The following is a 25,768-nucleotide window of genomic DNA, read 5'->3' on the forward strand; positions in this document are numbered from 1 at the left end:
ACTAGATTAGACTACTGTAACTCCCTGCTTGCAGCGTGTCCTAAAAGCTCCATAAAAAGCTTTCAACTGGTTCAAAATGCAGCAGCAAGATTACTAACAGGAACTAAAAGAAGAGAGCACATTACGCCAGTGCTGAAGTCTCTTCACTGGCTCCCCGTCGAGTCTAGAATCAAATTCAAAATTCCTACTCTTGACCTACAAAGCCATAAATGACATGGCCCCATCCGACCTCAAAGATGCTATAGAACCATATCATCCAAACAGAGCTCTTTGCTCTCAGAATGCCGGCCTTCTGGTGGTGCCAAGAGTCTCTAAAAGTACTGTAGGAGGTAGAGCGTTTAGCCACCAAGCTCCTGTGTTATGGAATCAGCTCCCGACCCATGTTAAATATGCTGACACAGTCTCTTCATTTAAGTCCAGGCTTAAAACGTTCCTCTTCGAAATCGCTTATGGTCAGACTAGTTAGGAACAGAAATATAAACCCACAGCTTTAGCTACGCTGCCCTAGGAGTAACTATGCTGGGGGAAGTATGGCAGCTTGAGCACTATCCTCTTCTTCTTCTGACTACTTATGCTATCAAACAATATTTATATTTTGATTCCACTTGCAAACTGTTCACCGCCTTCTTTTCTTTCTCTCACTCCTGAGGACCTGTGGACCCAGATGTCCCTCTCCTGGTGAAGTGGTCCCTGCCCTGTGTGGACGGTCCCTCATCTGCCTGAAGAGTGGGTCCAGCTCGCCTCAGTCGGTCCCTCTTCTGCCTGAAGAGTGGGTCCAGCTCGCCTCCGACGGTCCCTCTTCTGCCTGAAGAGTGGGTCCAGCTCCAGTCTCCTTGTGTCCGTCTGTCCGTCTGTGAGAGTCGGATCTCTCCTTCACTGGAACTCCTCCAGGTTTATACGTTTTTTTCCCAAAGAGGTTTTTTTGTAGTTTTTCCTGGCCGAGAAGGAGAGTCTAAGGACAGAGGACCCTGGGACATCGTCCCTCGCCACCACAGACATTGTCTGACTTCATCGCCACCACAGACATTGTTGATTCATTTCTCCCTGTGGCCCTCAGAGGCAACTGTTGTTGTGATTTTGGGCCTTACAAAAATAAATTGATTTGATTTGATTTGATATATAAAATAAAATAAATCAATAAAAATACATTTAAAAAACTGCATTTAAAAACACAGACAATTTTCAAAAGCAAAGAAAAGCATCTGTTATTTCTACAGTTGTATTGGAAAGCAAAATACTGATGTGCAATTCTGTCATATGTGCAATTACTGTGAAATTCATGTGCAGTCTATGTGCTGTTGTGACACATATTCATGTGCAATTACTGTCGGGATCACATGCAATGGTATTTATGTATTTATTTGTCTATGGGAGTTTTTATTTATTTTTAGGAGATCTTCTACTGAAAGTGTTTTTCAGACTTCCTATAAGTGATCTGTTCTTCTGTATCTACCTCTGTATCTACCTGCGTTGCACCAATGAAATTTCCCCATGTGGGACAATAAAGGAATATCTTATCTTATCTTAAAAGTTAAATCCTATTTTAAAATTATAAACCTGAAAAAAATTGAAAACATTTAATTAAAAAATATCTATTATCTATTAAAATATCTAATTAAGTTAAATTAAAGTTCCAGTTAAAACATATGCATAATTTACTAAATTTGACCCCCTAAACATTAATTCAACAGAATAAAGTCCCTCTCACAGATTTCTATTTGAAACTAATTGTGCATAGATGAGTTTTTCCCAGTGTTTGCTGGGTAATTTCCTAGTGTGATGTCATCAATTACAAACAGGAGAACATTCTGGGATAACATTTTTATAAATTTTTAGCAACATTTTAAATATATTTAACCTGCCATGGCCTGTCAGAGGCACTTTAACTGCGTTTTGTGAAATAAAATAAGCATTCTAAACTGTCATCTCCGCATGCCTGACAATGTTGTGTCAATACTTCCTGCCGCCGCGAGGGGTCCCTGCGCCTCTACTGCTCCTTCCTGGTGGGCGGAGTCACGCGGTCCCCTAGACAACGCTGCGTGCGTGACGTCGCCTCAGCGCCGTGGAGCGCGCGCTGCTTCTGCACGAGTCGTGTTCATGGTCGCGTCGCGCCGAGTCGCATCTTCTTCTTCTTCTTCTTCTTCTTCTTCTTCTTCTTCTTCTTCTTCTTCTTCTTCTTCTGCTTCTTCTTCTTCTTCTGCTTCTTCTTCTTGACGCAAACACGCGCAGTTTGACCGTTTGACCGACTGGATGCGCCGCGTGACGGAGACATGGCGCCTTTTACCGCACGGGGGATTTAAACGTGAACGTGTTTCTTTTTCACGCACGACGCCGGAGTTTGTGTAAGTACTTTTAACCATGATTTGTATGTTTTTATAAATATGACATACACCGTCCTCCTCTGTCCCCGTGCAGCGTGTGTAATGATCACTACTTTCATTATTATTATTGATCATTATTTCATATTCATTTGCACTTTTGCGCGTTAAAGCATTGGAAAAGCAGCATAACTTTGAATATAGTTTGCATAAAGAAATGTCAAGCCAGTTTTAAAGACGTTGGATAAGTTGAATTGTTCCTTGTGCTGGACTTTTGCATATTCAAAGTGTGAGATTGAGTTTGAGCAGAGAATAAACCACAGAACCGTCTTAAATGTCTTAAAAATGTGTTTTAAAACTGCCATTGCCACTTAAACAGAAATACATTAAAATAATCTCTGAAACAATATCGCAAAATGAAATAAACAGTTTCATGAATAATTCAGTTTGTAAATGGTTTATTTTATTCGAGCAATATGTGTAAAACTAAAGGAAATAAATACAATTAAAGGAATACATACGTCATAAAATCTACAATAGTTTTATTTATGTTATTATATTATATTAACATGTAATATTTTGATTTCGATACTGAGGAATAGTCTCCATACTCTAAATACTGTTCCCTTTTGATAATGATCATTTAAAAATACTCTTTATTTTAGACAATGGAAAAGCTCAAGATCATCATAAAACTGTTCAACCGTCCAATAAAAAGTTCAATTTTCCTGTTCTTTTTTACTATCAATACTTTCTTTCTCCAAATTTCAACTTTCATTTGGTTAAAAATGTGTTTTTCAAAATCTAAATGTACTGCAGAAATAATCATTTGACTAACTGACTACTAGGAATGTGACGATGATCAGGTTAATTATTCAGGTTAATTATTCAGGTCTCAATGTAATCGTAAAAACACAAAAATAATAATTGTAACAATTTAAGAAGCAAACTTATGATATTTTTTTTCAATATACAGCTTAAAATACAGACCTAACTGTGTGAAGAACCTTATTTTATCTGACTGTTATGGCCCCAGTGGCAAAAACCCAAACGCAGTCCGGATAAAGGCAAAGTAGAGTTTCGTAGTCTATCCTAAGTGTATAATTGATAATAATAAGGGGGGGATGATGACGTGTGCTTGCCCTTATGACGCGGTCTTGCCCCACCCCCCGTCAGTTTGGAGATTCACGGAAAGGAGATAGTCTGTAATATAGCTAAAAACTGCTGGAATCAATCAAAAAAACACTCTGGGTACATATATGAAGCACAAATAGCAATGTAAGAAGGTTAAAAGCTCTGAAAAGTCGATTTTGCATGTTATGGGACCTTTAACAAAGATTAAAAATTCCCAAAAGTCAAAACAGGAAAGCACCAACTTAGCTCAGGTAGAAAGGCAGGAAAACAAAGCAGGGGCAGGGGCAGGGCAGGAGCAGGGGCAGAAGCAGGGGCAGGCAGGGCAGGAGAGACTAGGAGTCTCCTGGACAGACGTCAACTGACGAACTGACACCAAACCAAAGGGCGACTGAGCTTGTTGTTGTTGTTGTTGTTGTTGTTTTATGGCGGTTGGCATCCGAGTGTTGCATTACCGCCAGACTTTATTCCTCAGACGTTTCGTAGTCCTCAGACTCTGTCGTAGTCCGTAAAAGTACTCCTCCCATCGCTTTGGCGTTACAAAGCCCATGAGGTCATGATGTGTTTTTGTGACTAGAATAGTTGTTGTGTCAGAGACCAACCGGCTTTATTCCAGGGAGACTCTTCTTCACCTTCCTCGCCCTCTTTGACGTTCGGTGCTTTGGAAGTACAAAGCCCATGAGGTCATGGGACGTCTTTGTCGTTTTATCCTTTAGAAGTCCTTCTTCCATCACTTTGGCGTTTCTAGGCCCATGAAGTCCAAGCGCGTTAGAACATCCTCTTGCTCCTCATCCTCGGCTCAGTCTCCAACACCCCCCACCTCTATAAACGTTTACCCAGCCCTGTGCTACATAAGTAAGCAACCACAGCCTGACACAAACCCTGTGACTGGATCGCCAGAACGTTCCGCAGATTGAACTCCCGCCCATTATTCCGAAACCACAAGGCCAACCCGGCCCTTTCCCTATCATAAGCCTCACAGCAAATCAGCACATGCTCGACAGTCTCTGGCACCCGACAGTGACCACACAGACCGGTCGGATGTTTGCCTATCCTACTTAGTGACCAATTGAGTCCAGTATGGCCAATCCTCATGCGGGCGAAGGCCCTTTCCTCCCACGCGTTCCTGCCCATAGACCCGCAAGGACCCACACTACCCTGTATGTGATAGAAATGCCGTCCAGTAACACAGTGGCTCCAAAATTCCTGCCAAAGGCCGACCACATGACTCTTGATAACAGGCTTGATTTCAGATTTGCTTAACTCAACCGCCACATCAATTGATGGCCGCCGAAGGGAACGTTTAGCCAGTGCATCAGCCATTTCGTTACCATCCACCCCCACATGCGCAGGGACCCAAATGAAGGAAACCCTCACATCCTTCCTGGACAGGGAGAGCATCAGACAGAAGATGCCATTCAACACATCCTGTCTGCAATCCGATTTCCCAGATTTAATGCTTTGCAATGCAGAAAGGCTGTCAGAGGCCACCACAATGCCGCAACACTGCAAAGCAGATTCCGCCCATTCCAACGCCAACCGTATCGCTATAAGTTCCGACGTGAAAACAGAAAGGCGATCTGTCAACCTCTTCTTGACCGCTAGCCCCAGGTCAGGCACAAAATAAGCGGCGCCAGTACGCCCACTCTCAGGATCCCTAGACCCGTCGGTATAAATAAACACATCACCTGAGTGCTTATCGATGAGCGATTGAACGGCAAACTGCGGTGCCCTCCCAGCGACTCCTCTAAGCTTGCCATGCAAGCTAACATCAACAGGAGCCGGGACAAACTTCCACGGAGCTATAGCAGACAAAGCCACCGACGGGCTCACACGCAGATCACCAACCCCCGCAAGCCGCGCCTTCGCATTTCCTACCTGGCTGAAAATCATACCGCCAGCCTCACTCTGCCCCCCATCAACCCTGAGAAAGTCCCTCACCGGGTGAGAGCTCGTATGACCTTGCACATTCACCCAGTAAGCCAACAGAAGTTCTAGCCTCCGGAGCCGTAACGGCAATTCCCCCAACTCAACCTGCAGCGCCGAGACAGGGGAGGTCCTAAAAGCCCTACAGCAGATGCGCAAGGCCTGGGCTTGCTCCACATCAAGCTTCTTTAAGTTAGTCTCAGCCGCAGACATGTAGGCTATACAGCCATAATCAATAGCCGCCCTCATGACGGCCCGATAAATACCCAGGAGCGACCTTCTGCTGGCCCCCCAGTCCTGGCCGGATAGACAACGAAGCAAGTTATTCACCCTTTTGCATTTACCACTGACCTCATCAATGTGCCGACGCCAACTAAGCCTCTCGTCAAAGGTGACCCCCAAGAACCTCACCTCCCTGACCTGTTCGAGCACCTGCCCATGCAGTCGAAGGGAGACGTCCCTATGTCCATTGAAGAAACAGATCACTTGAGACTTCCGTACGGACAGTTTAAACCCCCACTTCAGGGTCCACTGCTCCACCTGCTGTATTGCCCTTTGCAGTTTCGCCTCGTAAAACCGGAGATTCCTCCCTCTCACCCATAGAGCGCCATCGTCAGCATAAAGGCTCCTCCCAACAGACCCATCCACGTCGTCAAAGATGTCCTTAATCATAACATTGAACAAGATAGGGCTACACACACTCCCCTGCGGGATCCCATTCTCCACCCCATAGACCCCAGAGTAAGCAGCGCCCACTCTGGTTTGGATACGCCGGCCAGACAGAAAGCTCCGGACCCAGTTAAACAGTTTACCCTTCACACCACACTTCCGCAGCTTAATGAGGAGCCCATCCTTCCAAACCATATCGTACGCCTTCTCCACATCAAAGAGCACCGCAATAACCTTTTCTTTCTGAGCCCTGGCCAGCTGGATATCAGATTCCAAACACAACACGGAATCCATGGTGTTCCTGCCCCTACGGAAACCACTCTGGTGCGCGGGAAGCAAACCCTGACTCTCCAAGAAGTAATCCAACCGCTCGGTAACCATGCGCTCCATCGTTTTCCCGAGCTGCGACGTCAAGGCAATCGGCCTATAACTTGAAGGGTCAGACGCTGGCCTACCCGGCTTCAGAACCGGCACCACCGTAGACTGTTTCCACGCAGATGGAACACAACCTGAATCCCAAACACGGTTGAAAAGACCCAGGACTAGCCCAAGCGTGTCATCAGTCAAATGAGAGAGCATGTCATAGCACACCTCATCTTTACCCGGGGCTGTCTGTTTCGCCTTAGAAAGTGCTCTCCTTAGCTCAAACAAACTAAACGGAAGGTCAAGGTCATCTTGAGTCGAAGGCTGGTGCCCAATCAGCTCAGAATTCTGGGCCAAAGTACTCTCCCTGTAGTGCCTTTCCGCAGGTGAGAGATTGTCAGAGCTGTGCACCGACACAAAGGTGCTGGCCAACAGTTCAGCTTTGTCAACGTCGCTGACTGCTTCAACACCATTCAGTATTAGGACCGGGGTCCCACGACGGCGCTCAACCCCATGCATCCGCTTAATCATCCCCCAAACATCCCCGAGACGCGTTTCTCTCCCAATTTTGGAACAATACCGCCTCCAATAGGCACTCTTGGCCGTTCTCACAGTTTTCCGCACAACAGCGCGGGCCCTCTTGTAGTCAATGAGGGCACCCTCAGTGTGGGCAACCCTTAGCCGGCGAAACGCCGCATTTCTCGCCCTAACAGCATGACCACATGCTTCAGTCCACCACGGCACCCGCTTCCTATGTCCACTACCACCACTCTTAGGAATCGTGCCTACCGCTGACTGCGTGATGAGCGAGACAATTGCACTATTGAGATCATCCACCTGAGTCAATCCTCCTTCCTGCAGAACCCTAGAACCATCATCAGCTTTCCTCAGGAAAGCCCCCCAGTTCGCCCTTGCCAACTGCCACCTCTGGATCCTCGTCCCCCTGACCACACAGCTCCCAAAGCCAATCACGGTGCGGACTAGATAGTGATCGCTACCAAAAGAAAGATTACCAAGAACCTCCCAACTACAAACACCAGCTAACTCCTTGGACACAAGTGTAAGATCTATTGCACTTTCCGCACCGGTCCCCATATCATAGCGGGTCCCACCCCCATCATTCAGACAAACCAACTCCCTTTGATTGATAAAACCCTCTACCACCTGCCCATACCTATCGGTACCACTACCGCCCCACAAAGCGCTATGCGCATTAAAATCCCCACACCACACGGCCTTTCCCCGAACATCCTTACCGATACTATGTAAGGACTCTAGCGTTAACTCACCACACGGATTATAAAGGTTAACCACAGTAACAGCTTCACCACCCAGCCAGACCCTCACCGCCAGGGCCTCCGGCGCTTTACTCACACTGACAACAACGTAATTTAGGTCATCTCGGACAAACACAGCCACACCTCCGCCTCTACCCTGCTCCCTATCATTCCTAACACACACATACCCTTGTATCCCAAAACCCCACCTAGGTCGTAACCAAGTCTCCTGCACGCACATAACGTGAGGCTTGTTCAACAAGGTAGAGACAAAATGCTTAAATTCCTGGCCATTAGCACGAAGACTACGCGCATTCCATTGCAAGACAACCACCGCCATTATGAGCCCCCGGAACCTGACGGCGCATCGGGAGCCCCCCCACTCCCACTGCCAGAATGGGGCAGGGCGCCCTCCCGCAGCGCATCCTCTATCTCCGTCCACTCGGGGCCCCCAGCTCCAAAGTACTTCCCTGCAGCCTTAGCGATGATCTTAGTCTTTTCGGATCTCTTCTTGGTTTGCCCAGTACAGTTAATCACTTCCACTATAAAGAGGAAGAAATCTTTCCTCTTCACAACCAGTACATCCTCCGCACCCACAGGGCCTCTGCCCGTGGAAGCCACACTCACGGGCATCCCAGTGGGGACCTCCCCCTGGCTGCGGGCAACGCTGCCCCCTCCCCTGTCGCCTAGGACACCAGCAGCACTGGCAGCCCCCACTGCATCCACCGTCACCTGACTACCAGACACCTTCTTGACCGCATCCGCGTAGGATATGCCTTGAGAGGCTCTAACTTTTTGCACCTCCGCAGCCCTCTTGCTGAACACGCATCCCCCGTAGGCAGAGCTATGCTCTCCCCCACAGTTACAGCACTTGAGTTTTGCTCCGTCGTCACACTTCCCATACTCGTGGTCTCCTGCACATTTACCACACTTCTGCTTCCCTCTACAGACCGCTGCAATATGCCCAAAGCGCTGGCACTTGAAGCAACGCAGGGGCGGCAGAACATATGGGCGTACGCCATAGCGCATGTACCCAACGCACACCACACGAGGCAGGATCCCACCTTCAAATCTAATCATTATCGACAGGCTGTCACACCTTACCCCATCCCGGGTCATCTTCAACCGCCTAGCATCCACCACCTTAGCTCCAGTCAAATTCTCCTTTACGTCATCCACAGATGTCGTCGTAGGGACGCCTACTATAACTCCCCTGACCGTGCCTCTTACAGCATCAGACACAAGAATGTCCTTCCCCCCCAGACACTTAGTTTCAATCGCCTTCCTTTGCTGAGCCACGTCCTTGCACACAACCAGCAGCGAGCCATCCCTAAGGACACTCGCATGCTTGACCACTCCCACAGCTACAGTCAGGCTCCTTGTCAACGCCATCGGATCCCACCCCTTAAAGGACGCATTATCCTGCGCGAGCTTTATGAACACCTTACACTCTGAACTCACATCCCCGACATCTGCAACCCCCCCGCCCTGCTCCTCACTGAGAGAGCCCTCCATAGACGAGCAAGAAGACGCCCTACGCTGCACAGGATCAGTGGCTCCAGGGGAGTCCTCCCCGCTGTTCATATCGTCACCGACCAGGTCACGCTTCCTCTTCTTCTTCCCCGTCATACGGACCGAGGCGTTCCTCTATGTTGCCGTAATATCCAAACTGTTGTCGTTGTAGTTTTTTATGGCAGTTGGCATCCAAGTGCACGAGGTATTGTTCGTTGTTGTGTTGTTGTATACACACAGAGAAGCAGGTGCAACGACAAATCAAAGCCTAAAGAAAAAAGCCTAAAGAATAAAGCTGTACATCAAAGAAGGAGAGGAAGATGAAGAAGAGTCAGCCCTGGAATAAACCCGGTAAACAGAGTCTCAGCAGAGCGGATACTAACACTGTTTTTGTCACATTTAACTTTATTTTGCCTTTCAGAAAGTTAAATTGTGCAAAGCCGGTCACAAAATTGAATGAGAATGAAAAAAATTCACTGGTCGCAGTCTCAATAATCCAATAATTGTGAATAATCGTTAAATCCTGATGCTTTTTCTCACTTGATTATGGTGATCGACACTGTGATTCACGTCGGTGCAGTCCCGTAGCTGTGTCGTACGTGAGTTACGAGCTGCTTCCAGTGAGTTCCATCCCCAAAACGCTCGGTACAACTAATCGACCGGCTTCAAATCTGTCTTTATTCGCAGCATAAATCATACATGGTACAATTGTCTGTGCGTTGTGTTTCCTGCTTCACGTGGCTGTGTGGTTGTCGTGCGTCGCTCACGTGTTGTCCCTCTGTGTTTGTCCTCCATCCCCAGTGACCGTAGAGCCGTCCGGTCCCGTCCGCCGCTGTCCACAAGATGCACATGAATAACGTAATAAACCAATGGAGTAAGTACCGCCCACTCTGACTACACTTAACGGGGCGTGGCTCGGCAACAGTGCGCGTTTGTCTGAGCGTTTGACCCGTTCAGAATGTCGTATAAACACCAAGAATAGTTTTATATTTTGACTGCACATTCTCCGCTCTTTGTCATTTGTCTTTGTCTTTGGTGTTCTGTTTCAGTCGGTAAGCGGGTGCAGGTCTGGCGCCATCTGCTGGTGCTTTGTAGAACTTGTCGTAATTAAAAGTTGGACCAGTGTCGCGTTAAAAGTAGCGTGCTAAAAATGCCTTTGTAGCGTTATGAGAAGGAACGTTGTGTTTAAGCTGGGGAATAATCACATTTTAATTGAATTTATACCACATTTTTAGTGCAGAATTATTGGCTGGCTGGAGGTTTTTTTAATCAATGCGTCTTGTGTCAGGCGTGTAGAGTGTTGTTTGGAGCAATAATAGTAAATGGTACAGGAAGTTTATTTAAAAAGTATGTCTTTGTTCATAAACTTTATCAATTAAAAGTCATATTTTTTGTTTTTTTGTAAGAAAACATGATGAAATTGAGTCAAAAATCGAAATAAAGTTGAAAAATTCAGCTCTACTTTCTATGAACAAAGTCTAGTTTTATATATTTAGATCATATTTATAATAATCAGAGCATATTAAAGGTTAAACATGATTTACAAGCTCATTAAATTGAGAAAAATTGCTTTTTTGGGGGTGAATTTTCTTTGATTTAGTCCCTTTTTAGAGTCGGTGGGTCGTGAAACATACTTAGTCTTTCTAACGCTAGAGAAATTCCCCATTACAACATTTGTAAACCACTATAATTCCACTTCAGTCCCACAAGAGCGCCTCGATTCTGTGCGTGATTAAATATGTTAAGCCTGGTCACACGGTCAAAAGCACAGTGTGACCGGCCGGGACTAAAACAAGAATTAAAACTGGACTTTGACCGTGAGTCGGACGTGAATGGAGCAGACGGGAGATATGTGACACCCGAGTGTTAAACCACTGTGGCGTCAGAGCCTCATCTGTGTCACCGGGGCGATCCATCCAGCACCAGAACATCTCCATTTTGTCATTTAAAGTCTTAATGACAGTTTCAGACGATTATATTTTAGATTTAACTCAAGATTTTGCCCGTTTGTCCCCAGTTTGAACCATTTGTGTCAAGTTTATAATTGTACTTCCTGGTTGGACATGAGCAGCAAATAAGACAAAGGTAGAGGTAATTCTACAACTGTTACCGAGCAACCAGACTGTAAACAAGAACCAAAATCCATATAAATGACACAACAGTTATGGTTTGACAAACAGTAATACCATATGAACAGTGTTTGTAGCGTTACTTTCTCGTTACTTCCCCGGGAAACTAACTAACGTGTAAAGTTACTTTGCTACTGTGTTATAAAAGTAACGCGTTTTTACCAATGATCAACATTATTGTATAACCTGTATTGTTTTCCGACAATCCCTGAACACGGTAACGTTAAGTATGTTAAATAAGTTTGACTGAGCTTTATTTATCTTTTATGTTAGAAGATAACCACAATACAATGCCGTACAATAAGAGAAGACAACTAAAAGTGTAAAAGGCGTACTAAAAGGACAATAGGGGCGCTAACGCTGTCACATCTTCTCCCCTTTGTTTTACCATCAAAAAGCAATTTTATTTTGAATTCTTGGCAAAATGTGCGGCTTTGCCGCACAGACACCGTGACTCTTTGAATAAAAATGTGGATAACTTTTGATGGTCCACACCTGAAGATGAGTCTCACCAAATTTCATGTTGATAGGGCTAACGCCCTAGGAGGAGTTGGTGAAAGTATAAAGTGTAAGCATGTTCTGGCGATTTCCCCATTGGAATAACATGGGAGGTTTCGGTCATCACTACGGCAACACCGTAACAATTGACATGGGTCAATGACATGGCTCTCATTTACATTTTTGATGGGAATGCCAAAATTGAGTTTTGTGTCAAATTTCGGAAAACTAAACATTTAACCTCCATATAAAATCTGTAGGAGGCGCTGTGGCGCCAAATCAATTTATTTCACTTCAAGTAGGTTTAGGGCAAAGAGTTTAACAACTGATTCTAATTTGACGCAATTTGGACTTTATCTGCGCAAACGCCAGAAATTATAAATATGGGAGATTTCTGAAATTCTAGCTACAGTTTGCGGCTTCGCCGCACAGAGACCGTGAGAGGTATCAATGTAATTTGAATAACTTTTGATTTCCCACTCCTCAGTAGCATTTTCACCAAATTTCAGCTTTTTAGGGCCAACGCCCTGGGAGGAGTTTGTAAAAGTAAGACGTTTGGAAAAACTTCCAAGTCCTAATTAGCCATTTTTGAACCAATATGGCCAACATTTGGTTGGGCGGACGGCGTTGCCGTAATAATATTTTTTACTTCTCTTGTCACCATCTACCTCTGCGCCAAATTTCATGATTCTACGATAAGATTTTTTTTGGATCATTTTCTTTCTTAATGCATTTTTGGTACATTTGAGGGCGCTGACACGCCAATTTTTTAAAATTTTAGAAAAGGGAGATAGCCAGAATGTAAGGAGGCACGATTTTTAGAGGTGTGCAAATTTTTGTGACTTTTCGTCAATGTTCACTGGGTGAAAAATAGGGGGGTTGGTAAGAAGAAGAAGAAGAAGAAGAAGAAGAAGAAGAAGAAGAAGAAGAAGAAGAAGAAGAAGAAGAAGAAGAAGAAGAAGAAGAAGAAGAAGAAGAAGAAGAAGAAGAAGAAGAAGAAGAAGAAGAAGAAGAAGAAGAAGAAGAAGAAGAAGAAGAAGAAGAAGAAGAAGAAGAAGAAGAAGAAGAAGAAGAAGAAGAAGAAGAAGAGTGGGCTCCGCCCACTTTGTGTTTTTGGCCCACTATACAGTAATAATGTTCAATTTTTGCATTACATGCTTATATGCACGGAACATGCAAGAGATGGGGAACGTATTCGTGAGCTACTTAGCGCAAATGAGTGCTTTATATGGGGATGACGACCGCAAACTTTTGCACGGGCTTCGTTTACAACGGTAATGTTCCATTTTCCTACAACTAATTAGTATGCACGGGGCGTGCGTGAGTGAAGGAGTGCGTTAGTGAGTGTTTGGAAGTGGGCGAGCGCTTCGCGCTCGATTACGTGCGCACTTTCGCAGCCGTGCTTCGCACGGCCTTACGAGACTAATAAGCCTCTCGCCAGCTTGTGGCGCTCGGGCCTAACTAGGGATGCGTACCGCTACGACGGACCGGATCCGGACGTTTCGGTTCAGGTCCAAAAAAACCGAAACCCCGGTGATTCGGTTCTGGACTCTACCACCAAAATCTACCACTCACATTCTATATCCTTTACGTTCTAGAATCTAAACATTCCATAGATCGCGAAATTCGCGCTAGAAAAGACGTAAACACTGACATCGCTGTCAATGGCGCGCCCGGAGCATCAGCGACGCACGCGTCTTCCGCGCGGCAGAAGTTGAAGCCGGCGCAATGAGTTTAAAGACGCGAGAGACCGAACCTTCGGGAAGATCACTGGCTTAATTGAACCGTTTGAAGCCGCCGCGTGCGTCGCCGCTTGTGGCGCTCCGTGAGTTAGTTTAAGACGCTTGTTAAAGGAGCAGGTTGTGCTTTGGTTTGTGTGTAAATATTGTAACTTCTCGCTCAGGTCAGTAATGCTGGTTTAGTGCTCACAAGTTGTCACTTTATTTCTTGAACAGAGTTGGTTACTGTTGGCCGTAACCATGGTGATGGAACAGGAACATCAAAAACCACCTCGTCTCCCGCTCTTAGCTCCGCCCCAGAGACCGCACACGCGCACTAGAGACTAGAGTCGCTACAATATGAATGAAATAACTGTTATGTTGTGGTGTGATGTAGCATTTATTTAGGTGGGTTAATGTGCAATATATATAAATACATCTAAGTAAATACTAAGTCAAAGTAATATTGTTTAATTGCTGGACATTAATTGGAGCTTATATTTTGTAATAGTATTTGTATTCTACAGTTGTTAAATATGGTCTTGTGTTTAATGCTGTTAATATGATGTATTGTGTGTAGTGTAAAATATTTTCATATTCTATTTTTGATACTGCTAAGTTGATTGATTGATTTATAGTGGTTCTAGTTGACTGTTATGCTAGTTTTTGAAGGTTTTTACATGACTTTGATGCCAATGGATCTGCAAAATTAAAGAGTGGACTCATTAGGTCCGGACCTGAACCTAAACCTCTGGATTCGAATCTGGACTTGAACGTGGGTTTAGGTCTGCATCCCTAATTATAACGTTTGTTCCGTCAAAAGGAAGTGCTGTATTAACATTATCATTGATATTACATTTGTGTATATATATTTTGTAATGAGCACTGCATTGTGTACATTGTTGACAGTAACTGAGTTTAGAGGAATTCAGATCATTTGGGAAAAATAATCAGAATCTGCACTAGGGCTGCAACCCTTTAGTCTTTTAATCGATTAATCGGTCGAGCAACATTTTTATTAGCTGGCTAATTATTTTATTTAGATTAAAGCAACAAGAGGAGGATTTGGAGCGAGTTATGTTAAGATTTTGGAGTGAATCATGAGTTTAATTTAACTCTAAATACACTGTTTTCTGGTACTTTTCTGTATACATGGGTGTTTTTATCATGGACTCCAGTGCAGTTGTAGTCTGAGTGCAGTTTGGGTCAGATACATAGAAGTACTTCATAGTTTTGATTGCTTTTACCACTTTTAGTCGATAAATCGGTCGATAGGCCGTGTCTTTAGTCGACTACAGCCCTAATCTGCTCGTATCAGCATATCAAGAGCCACTTACGACAGTTATTCAGCCCTGCCCACTTCTGCATCTTTCTGTGATGGATTTACACTTTCCTTGTTTTGGCATTTCCAGTTGAGCAGGAATTCTGTTCACTTAAAGGCGGTATGGAAGATTTTTCGGCAATTTGAGAATGCAGGCGGAAATGCGCATGCGCACTCCCCCGTGCGGACTGATACAACACACACGTGCGTTTGTTTATTAGCGCAACGGAGCGCATCGCATCTCTCGTCTCCTGTAAATTTCTGTCCACTTCTGAGTCAGCTCGAACTGTCTTTCTCCGTCTTCATTTTGCCCCGTACACTGAGGGAACTATATTATGATAGATCCATGCTCTTAGGCACGAGGAAACGTGGGGACGAACCGCACGCGGCTGCAGGTGAGCGATAGGTGCGTTTTATGATTGATACGTGGCAGGACAAATGATTTATCCACGCCACGAGGAAATATGATAAAAAATTTGCTGAAAAAAAATCGTCCATACCACCTTTAAGTGGAGAACGAAATGTGCCATTAAGTACTTTGATTTATGTAAAATGTTCATGTGACAATCGACTCATCCAACCCGATTCTCTGGCCGCTACTGTTGCCATCGGAAGCTCTTATGTAAAATTATACCAGCAAGAAAGACCTTTTAATAATGTCGCCCGTGGAATAAGGTTAATAACGTAACAAAAAGTGGCAATCTTTGTTATTCACTGTACTGTTTGGTGCGAGGGGCAATATGAGCATTGGATGTGACAAAGTCTCCTGTCATTTTCAACTTAAATCCTTTTTAATCACTTAGTTTATTTAACTTTATTTTATTTTATTTTATACAGGGAAAACCAATCGAGCAAACAAAAAACACAGGGTATCCAAATAAAACACATTAAAACAATCAATAAAATGTGCTTAACCAGTACTTTAAAATCATAAAAGGCATAAAATGATTTAATTAAAAAGTCTCTGTGTTTCTTTCCACAGGCAGAGAGCAAAGTTGTCTCTGTGTTGACTTGGTGGGATTGTAAAATAAAAAAAAATAAATAAAACCAGTCAAATCAAATCCAAGCCAAACCATAAAATTGCTAAAAAAACAAAAGAAAAATACATAAAAATACTCTCAAACACATCTCACGCGGCATTAAACGCCAGAAAATACAGGCGGCTTCAACCTTGGCGTGATTAATGTCACACGATCACCACCAGGGGGCCTTTGACACATTTCGGCTCTTTCAAGGGCTCTCGTGTGTTTGATTAAGTCGTCCTCTGCCCTCGCGCCCACAATGGAAAATGTGCAGTGTTTGTCCTGCAGTGAGATCAGCCCTATCTGATGCCATTATGCACGCGCCCATATGGTATTTGTACATCAAACATCCGCCCACGTGAACCCGCCCCTCAGGCCGCGATGGTGACGCCACGGTAACGCTAGACGCTTTTTACAGTGAGGAAGGGAAGAGTAACGGGAGAGAGGGTGTGGAAGGAGCTGAGCAAAGACTTTCTATTTCCAAACAATGCCACGCGCTGCAAAAAGCCACTTCAATGCCCTGTTTAAAAGCTCCAGCAAGACCGGGGAAGGTTGTGGGTTCGAGCCCCAAAGTAGAAAACCTTTTTGTGCCATTTTCACAATAGTCAGATCATAATTTTGCAATCAGAAACGAGTTCAAATGTGTAAACGTCTCGGTTCAGGTTCAAGTATTGCTTAAAGTGCGTTTGACAGGTTTATAATTGTTTGATTTTGAGTTTATATGTTAATAATTGATAGATTTACACCAATCAAGCTGCAGTTTGTGAAGAAAAGTTGAACAAAATCGGTTGAAAAGGACAGGAAGTACAGGGCAGAGCTCCAACCTTTAAAGATTAATTTAACAAAACAGACATGTTGTTAATTTGTATCTGTGAAATAATAATTTCTGTGGCATTGGTCCCAGGTTATTTATGTATTGTCGGCGTGCTCGTTTATGAAAGAAGGGCAAGAATCAGAAAGTTAAAATCAATCAGATGTTTAATCCCTGCCATTTACAAGACTAGTACAGATAAACGGAGCGCTAACCTAAAATGTCCCTATCGAATGTGAGGCGTCTTACACGGGCGGTCCGGACGCTCCGAAATCCTTGCTCCGCGTTATATTTACAACATTCAGATATTAGGCAGAATATGACGGTTGACGCCTCCTTCCAGTTTTCTTCCATGAGCTCTTTGGCATGTCTGTGGCCTTGAAGTCTGCAGCTCCGGGAAGGTGTCCGTCCTTATCAGAGAATGTCTCAAAAGGAGCAGTGAGTGTCTCTGTGTTGTGCGTATAAGGAGTTAACCCAAGTGTAACACAGTCTAAAATGAATATAGTTGGTTATACTTTTAATACAGTTTCGTAAAACAGTTTCATAAAATGAATATAGTTGATTATACAATATAGTAATGGTTAACATATTTAGATTCCCCTTCAGTATTAACCTTTAATTAACCAGGTAAGAACCAATTCAGATCGAGATGCACTTTAAATCTGAATGGACTGTGAAAATAAAATAATAAAGTGCTGAAATATCACATTATGCGATTAGTTTCTTATCGTCTGATTCCCTCAGATATTCTTTGCAGCTTTGAATTTGGTTTTCTCATGTAAAACGCTTGATTTTCATTCTTTGCATATCTCCAAAAGACAACTATTTCCGTATCAACGTTAATCAGTAACACACGTCTTAAAGCAGGCAATAAGCGGTGGTAGAAAGGAGGTTGTGGGTTCAACCCCCCAAGCAGAACGGTTTGAACACACAAAAGCTGAAGCTTGTCGACGATTTAACCTTTCTGTCAGTGTTCAGACAAGTTACAAAACCACAATGATGAATGACTGTTTTCAGCAAGTCGTCCGAGCTGTCACGATGAGTCATGGATACGTCTGTTTGTCAGAGCAAAATATCAGTTTCAATAAGGAAGAAAAATTAAAAAGCAAGAAGGTTTTAAGTTTAAAGGTCGCTAAACATCTCATGAATGCGTTTTAACCAGTGGATTTTGAACCATTTCCCAAAGCTCTTTATCAGAAACCTTCATCGTTCCATCATTTCTTTTATTTTGAAATTCGTAAATACCTTTATCCTTTGTGGAAGTCTTAATGTACTCGCTCCAAACTTATATTTCTGCATCGTTTTTGTACAAACAGTATTATCATCTACACCGTCCTACGAGGTCAGGTCCTGTTTTCGGTCTTTCTTATCTGAGATATTGTGGTGATAGCCCTGAGAAGGTCGTCATTGCACGCTTGAAACACTAGGCTACTTGGCAACAGTGCAGAGTTTAGGCTGTGCGAAGGCCACAAAACCAATATAATTTAATACTGTTCATTTGTGAATGGGCCCCAGCGCGTTTAACCTTCGTACAACTGTGTTTCCTCGTCGTTCATTCACTCAAAGTTGTATTTTGTTTGATTCCTGTGTTTGAGTAAATCCTGTGTTGTTCTGTAGCTGAAGCTCGACTCCCTCTGACACCTTCATCACACTCTAATCTCTGTGTGCTTGGTGTCTGTCTGTGCCCTGCGCTCCGCTTGTCCTTGCTTTCCTGCAGCATAATAAGAATGCAGCCTAATAGTGCCTACGCATCATGAAGCGTTTTGAATGTTGAGCTTATTCTCAGGTTACTGACGCATCCAAACTCCACAGAGCCGGAGTCAGGTCCTTTTAAAGGGGTATTTTACCGTGGGGGGGTCAGGATTTAGTGGTGGTGGGCCGCCACACACAAATGACCACAGCAGAAACTATGGTCACATTTATATAGCACTCATAATCTTACATCAGAGTACACGCCCGTTTAGATCACTACTAAGCAAAATATGAAATGATGATCTACTTGTGTTTGAGAGCAATGCTAAGTACCTGAAAAAGCTAAGTATGTCTCCTTTAAGAAGCCCTGGTCCAGACATTGCATTTTATTTCAACTGTTTTTCAGTGACTTATCATCTTAAATCTGGTGTTATATGTTTTACAGAGATCATAGAACATTATGTTGTTATTGAATTGACAATACTACAATACAAATGATATGAGTTGAAATGACCTCTCAGTTACTGTCTTTACACGGCTGGTGCTGGTGCTTTTATGGCTGATAAACAGGTATGAGAAAAGTGTAATGACGTTAACCGCAGAGCAAATGGAGAAGTGTTATTTTCATATTCATATTATATTTTCATACATATCACATACTGATAAAGCAAGCAGTGAAAGTGCATCTTCCTCATAGTTTAAGTAGTGTTTGGCCTGTAGTTTCCTCTTGTGCTGGTGCACTCTCTGTCAGTCACAGCTCATCCGCCACAGACACTCTGACAGCAGCAGAAACACAGCTTCAGAGAGCTCAAACCACTGCTCTCAACTTCCTGGAAACATCTCACCACAAAATAAAACTTGAGCAATAACCGCACAGAGACAAGAGGGCTATGGTTTCAAACATAAGATACCACGGATAAACAGATACATAACCTTCTGATATAACTGTGTGGAGCAATGTTTATAAAAGACTAAGAACACACAGGAAACCACCGACTTGTGTTGATGACCACATTATTTTATTTCACTTTTCACAATCTCGATTTCCAGATGATATTTCAACAATCGATCAGGATTGTGCTAAAAATGTGGCTGCAAATGTCTTGGTCGAGGTTCACGTATTGCGTGAAACGTGAATAAACCATAAAACAAAGGTAATTTAGTTCTAATTACCGTATTTTCCGGACTATATGTTTTTTCATAGTTTTGGCTTATATGTGATATTATTTGTTATTTTCACACTGACAACCACATTTCACAAGAGGGCGCTCTAGGCTCTAAGCGACGCAGAAGAAGAATCTGCACTTCCTCTACCTCCGGAGCTTGTGGAGTTGTTTAGAAGTGACACAGAGGAAGAAGAATTCAATGGATTTAGTGATTTGGGGTAAAACTGATGCTTTGCTAAACTTGTTAGCATGTTCTTTATACTATAGTTATCTGAATAACTGTTCTTATGTTACGTTAACATACCAGACACTTACCACAGTTCTGTCTGTGCGTCATGTAGCTGAAGGTGTTAGCGTTAGCATACGTACACCTATTCACCATGTTCTATAATCTGTTATTATTTTAAATTTTTAAAAATGTTTCCTTCTCTATTAAGCATTTTTTGGCCAGTGCCACTTATAGTCCGGAAAATACGGTATAGAGTAGACTATATTCTCACTGTTCAAATTTTTGCATATCTCCAAAACAACAATTGGCAAGCGGGACTGCGCATTTTTCGACATAACTCCCACTTTTATTTCCCAGAATCCCGTTTTTGAGGCTTCTGTCTTGTCAACAGCTCGTCCCCTCCAGTGCACAGGCTGTTGTTGTGTCTGCAGGAGCTGAATAATGTGACCTCTCGGAGCCCTCTCACCCACTCGCTCTTCTCCTCCTCCTCACCAGTGCCATGTTGTTTACTCATAGCCCTTTTTAACAGCGTGGCGTGACGGGAAAAGAAGTCCAGACAGATGGCCGCCGAGCACGGACCGGTCAAGTGTCCTTCTCTTGAAATGTAGCTTATGGAGTTATTTAATGAAGCCGTAAACCACAATTCATCTTAAAAACAAACATGTCTCCCCGGAGATGTTTTTGTATGTACTGTACTATAAAATAAGATAAGATAAGATATTCCTTTATTGTCCCACATGGGGAAAATAAAGCCCGGCACATATTTTTACCAATATTGGCAATTGAAATGCTGTTGTACACGACGGGAGGCACCTGAAAATCTAGTTTGTTTTGTGTAATTGACTGCTTGCACTCGCGTTTGTAAAGCGTTTGTGATTGTTTTTCTTTTTTAAATTAACGACGACAATAAAATATTAAAAAGATTAACATAACGATATAGTCACAAAACAAAGAAAAATCGAAATATACCCATCCTCCACCTCACATTCACGCACAAAAACTCCATCAAAAACTAGAACTAATTAAGTAACATTGATGCATGAGAAGAAAAATGTACAAAAAGGAAAATAAACCCAAAAACAACACCTGTATTTTAGTGTATTATTATTATTATTGTTAGTATTATCATTATTAAATTATTATAACGTTTGTTAATTGCCACTGCAGGAGCTCTAAAGGTGGACAGTTGTTCAAAATATAGCTACAGTATTTTAAATTAACTGTAATTAGAAACTGAAATGGTACCACATTATAGACGGTCCTTGATTATTTATGAATGGGTCAAATGCAAAAGGAAGATTTTTATGTTGCGAATCTATAGACCGAGGTTAAGTGCACCACATCATCCGTCAAATTAGTTTAAAGGCTGATTTTGGGGGATTTAAAACACAAATAGATAGGTATTAATTGACAAAGTGAAAGCTCAAAATCATCAAAAATCTATTTACTACTGATTGTAACTGAATTTGGACAGTTAAAGCATGTTTCCTATGGAGTTTAAATGAGTTTACAGTAGCAGTTAGAACCAGGATGGTGGCAGGAGGCAAAGAAACAATTGCAAAAGGGTTATTGAAATCAGCGCGCTTGTTTACAACTTTCACGGCTCGTCTTTCTCCTGCTGCGTAAATGAAGAGGCCCTGGATACAGTTACTGCGAAGGGGCCACATCTAACAACAAGCGATGGGTTTTAAATGATGCACATGTTTTGAAGCGTTACAATAGGAGTCGGCTGTAAAACTGTAAGTGCAGAGCAGAGGGGTCATGTGTGCTAATGCTAACACCGACAATAGAGTGTAGGCTAGGCTAACAATAGGCTAACAGAAGATTGTGTTTAGGCAGTGCTTTTGCTGTTGCAGGTAAACTCAGAGCAGCAGGACAGCAAACATGTGCACAACAAGGTAAAAACTGTTACAAATGCTGTTTTCACACACGGTTTAGTCTTTATTTATGAACAAATCATTCTCAAATACGATGAGAAATGCTAGCATTAGCCGCTTACCGTAGCTTGAACAAATAAAAGATCAACAATTTCCCAACCGTAGACAAAGAAATGACTCAATTGGGGAAAAAAAGTAATTATTGCCCACATGTAAGACCTTTTAATGCTATTTTATGATTTTTTGGGTGAACCAGTTTTCTTTCAAACATAAACTTTACCCATCTCTTATGCAATAACTTCATAGCTCCCAGACCACGATGACGTTTTCCCTTCATTTAATGTGCTGTGAGCAAACCACATTTCCACATTTCGTCCGGCTTTGGCTTTAGCCTGACGTCCACTTTACTATTCAATAACACAGAGACGCTACTGTTTATTATTAAGAGCAAAATGTCTCGTATATATATTTAATGCTGTCCTGCTTTAAGTGATCGAAAACACCAAACAAAACATTAGGTAACAGGGACATGGGCATTTAATCAACATAGTGGGACCAGTGGAGCGGATGACACATACATAATGAACACTCTCTCCTCCGTTTACCAGCGACTGGCTCTCAGAACAGGTTAAGAGCTTTGGGCTGGACTCAACCATGCGCCAACAACACATGCTTTCAGTGGTCTGCAGCGGCGGTCAGTATGTAGGCCCAAGGAAGGTCTTTTTGGACACATTTAATTGACAATAACGGGCACAAATTGAGAAAAAGATCCTTGAATCCTGTTTATAAAGGGCCACAGTGATGTTTAATGGAGATCGGAGCGTGTTGCAGTAGCATTGATGACATTTTAAAGACAAAACCAGGTCCGTTGCATCGGGACCAAACTCATTTCCGTGGCTTTTATGTGGCGCGTCACTGAGGGCAGTTTGCGAGTAGCCCATTTCCCATGCTCGTGCTTGTTTTGGGCCCGGCAGGTGCAGTAACAGGAGCTGAAAGAGGACACCGCAGCCTCACACAGCGCCTCCGTCTGCGGGAGCTGTGATTGCGTTACCCGCTCCCGGCGACGGGACGGGGTCGTGGCCTATTCATTATCACGGTGCAAGGATAATGGGTGGTAATGGGGCCTTCAGGTCACAGCCTCCGACCACAGACTCTGTACACAAACTGTGACAAAAGTTCCCTCAAAATGTAGCTTGATTGAATATTTTCTTTGTTAATGTTTAGACGGAACATAATAGAACAGCTCGACCTCCGTCAAGAACTAAAACATGTGAAGTCGCCTTTGATTTCCTTCACCCGTTGGAGAAACCTGCGTTTAGAGACTATCTCCTTTGCCTCGGGGTAGCTGTGGCTAGTGTCTTACCACCAAACGAGCAGTTATTGAATAATGACCATGACACAGCACTTTAAATGACGCAAATTATGCAAAAATCACTTTGTCGAGCTTTTATCCACGTCATAATATCAAAAACACATCTCGAGTAGTATTTTACTTCATTTGCGCTCGTTTCATTCATTCCCCGTATTTTCTCGCGCCTCTCAAAAAGAGCTCTGGAGGTCTTCTAGGCTCTTTTTAAATCCACAAATCATTAGTCATCATCAGAGTATTTATGCCGTTAAATCCCGCTCATTTCAACTGCGCGCTTGCATCATAGAGTTAAGAAAGCTTATGGATCAGTGGAAAATAATACTGTTTTGCATGATGTCGGTGTAATCCCTTATTCGTCCAGGCGTGTTCCATAGTAGAAAAAGCTTCAGTTGTAGTCATCTGGACTCAGTTTGAAAAACAGTTTGAATTATTATAGATGACTACAACTGAAGCTTTTTCTACTATGTTTTGCATGATGTGGCGCAGAACGTTCTGGACTCAGTAAAGGACTGTTTGTGTACCAGGGGAACTTGGAGAGCTGGAATAGTTGTCGTAAAGGCGCTGTTGGTGTCATATTCTGTCATAAACTTTGCTCTCTCTTCGCTTGGACAGGCCGAGCCCGCACAGCGCCCCCTGCAGCGTCAGAGCGCTCACTGTTTTGTAATGCGTGTTCAAATGATTGATCCGCAGTCACAGCCGCTGCTTCAGGCTATTCCACACAACCCGACTTATCTATTTGAAACTGGGGGCGCAAATTAGAACTCCAGTTTGATTTTTTTAATGACATCACTGGACCAACAAACCAACGTCATTACTTAGTGAGCAGCACTGGTCAGGAAAGGTCCCAAACACACCCATCTGACAGGTGCAGTGTAGTTGTTTGGATATTTGATCTTGTACTTGGATTACCCTCAATAAGAAAAGTCACAGTAAAAAATGATATACCGGTACTTTTGTCGATCCCAATGACTTTACAGCAGGCATGTCCAAACTAAGGCCCGGGGGCCAAATGCGGCCCTCAGACCAATTTTTGTTGGCCCTTCAGCTGCCTTCTGAGTCGGTCCAAACAACTAAAAGTAGTACTTTTTACTGTAAAATTTGACAAATTCAAGCATTTTGATGTCATAACAACCTGTTATTAATGTTACAAGTATTATTAAAGGTGTGGAGGCTCATCGAAAATATGTGAAATGCTAAATTTTGAAGGATTAACTTTCAAATTTGACATTTTCGGGTTGTTTGTGGCCCTCTGCTCCATACAAGTTGCAAAATGCGGCCCTCGGTAAAAAACGTTTGGACACCCCTGCTTTACAGCATCATGTTGTATTGGTCGATTGAGATAGGGACAAGCAAAATATATTGTTAATATGTTGATTTCATGGTAATAAAGTGATAATTAAAGCATGTTTTAAATGAAATTGTTGCCATTCATGTTGTAGTCATTTAGTCCATTTTTCTGTCAAAGGTTTCTTACTCAATTGATATTACTGAATTTATAATAGTCAATTATTTTATATGATTTTTACTCACAACAGCAGAGAGGAAAAGACACAGAGTGAGTGAGTTTAGTTGTGGGTGTTCCTGGGCACTTTAATCTGCACTCTCACTTATACAAACAACTCTACAGAGGTCAATACAGCGTTTTCATAAGAGCTTAATCAGTATGAGAGCGAGTATTAGTCGACGTAATCAGTGCACAGAGAATATCTTTTGATAGAGATATACACATATATATATATATATATATATATATATATATATATATATATATATTTGCCTTGACTGGGCACAGTTCTGAAGATGGCTCGCAGCCTGCAGTTGAAACATGTCAAGGTAAATACATCTCACTGACAAAACACGTCTGCCTAAAGGAAATAAAGCATTTTCATCGTAGCCCTCGTGATCATGCCTGACACTGGACACTCGCTCACATTTGAATGATTCTTCCATATTGTTACAGGAACACTACAGGAACCTCATTATATTGTATATCTGTACAAACAACACATAAACTACATTACTGAACTTCTCCGCCAGAGAACGACCGCGGCTCTAACATTCTGTCCTTTAGGCTGCGTTGTGGTCCCACTGAACAAACTGCAGCGTCACAACATTTCGGAAAATAGAGCATTACCAGCTCCTCTGGCTTTCCTGACCGACTGCCTGACTTAAATACATTTAAATTGTGGGCAAACACACTGGCCGTAGGGTAAGGCTTGGCTTCAATCGCAGAGCACTTAGCCACTACATACTTTACAACTGAAGTCACAGAGGCTCGGCAGTAATCACCAGGTTAGCGCTCACCACAGAGCACCAGTTTGTGGAATAAGGTGAATTTATGGCTCCGAAGGGTTTAAATTGACTATTTTTGCTTTTAGACTTATGCAGTTTTCTCATCACATACAGTTACAATTTGGACATATTTGAATAATCAGACTTCTATTAATCAGCCAACTATTATTGTAATTTCTTTTATAATACAGTTGTTTTTTTAAACTAATTATAAGGATATGCTTTAGATAACAGCAGAACATTGTTGGTATAGTGTAGGGTCTCAAACTACAGGTATTCAGTTTATGATTAAGGAAGATTTCTTAGCAGAAACGAGACAAGACGGGGCACCAGGGTTAAACCCAAAGAGCTAAGATACGGTCCTTAATCGCGCTCGTTAGAAAGGTCTGAAGGGTGTTTCACGATTCAGGGACTTACACATAGTCTAATCAAACAGACAATAGTCAAT

The 25,768-nt window shown here is 42.9% G+C and overlaps 1 protein-coding gene across 2 annotated transcripts in view; it reads left to right on the top strand.

The window, feature by feature from the left end:
* The first annotated feature begins 2,185 nt into the window (after window positions 1–2,185).
* LOC140347356 (dual specificity testis-specific protein kinase 1) overlaps window positions 2,186–25,768 on the top strand; it is a 49,083-nt gene continuing 25,500 nt past the window's right edge. The window contains exons 1-2 of one of the 2 annotated variants that reach the window (XM_072433773.1): window positions 2,202–2,342; window positions 9,998–10,070. In XM_072433773.1, coding sequence (XP_072289874.1) covers window positions 10,040–10,070 — 31 coding nt within the window. In that variant the 5' untranslated portion in view covers window positions 2,202–2,342; window positions 9,998–10,039. Of the gene's footprint in view, window positions 2,343–9,997; window positions 10,071–25,768 lie in introns of both variants that reach the window. The other variant, XM_072433774.1, reaches the window with a different exon arrangement.

This window comes from Eucyclogobius newberryi, unplaced genomic scaffold, assembly GCF_026437365.1.
Source record: "Eucyclogobius newberryi isolate DKJ021-1_F unplaced genomic scaffold, fEucNew1.0.hap1 SCAF_6, whole genome shotgun sequence".
Lineage (NCBI taxonomy): Eukaryota > Metazoa > Chordata > Actinopteri > Gobiiformes > Gobiidae > Eucyclogobius > Eucyclogobius newberryi.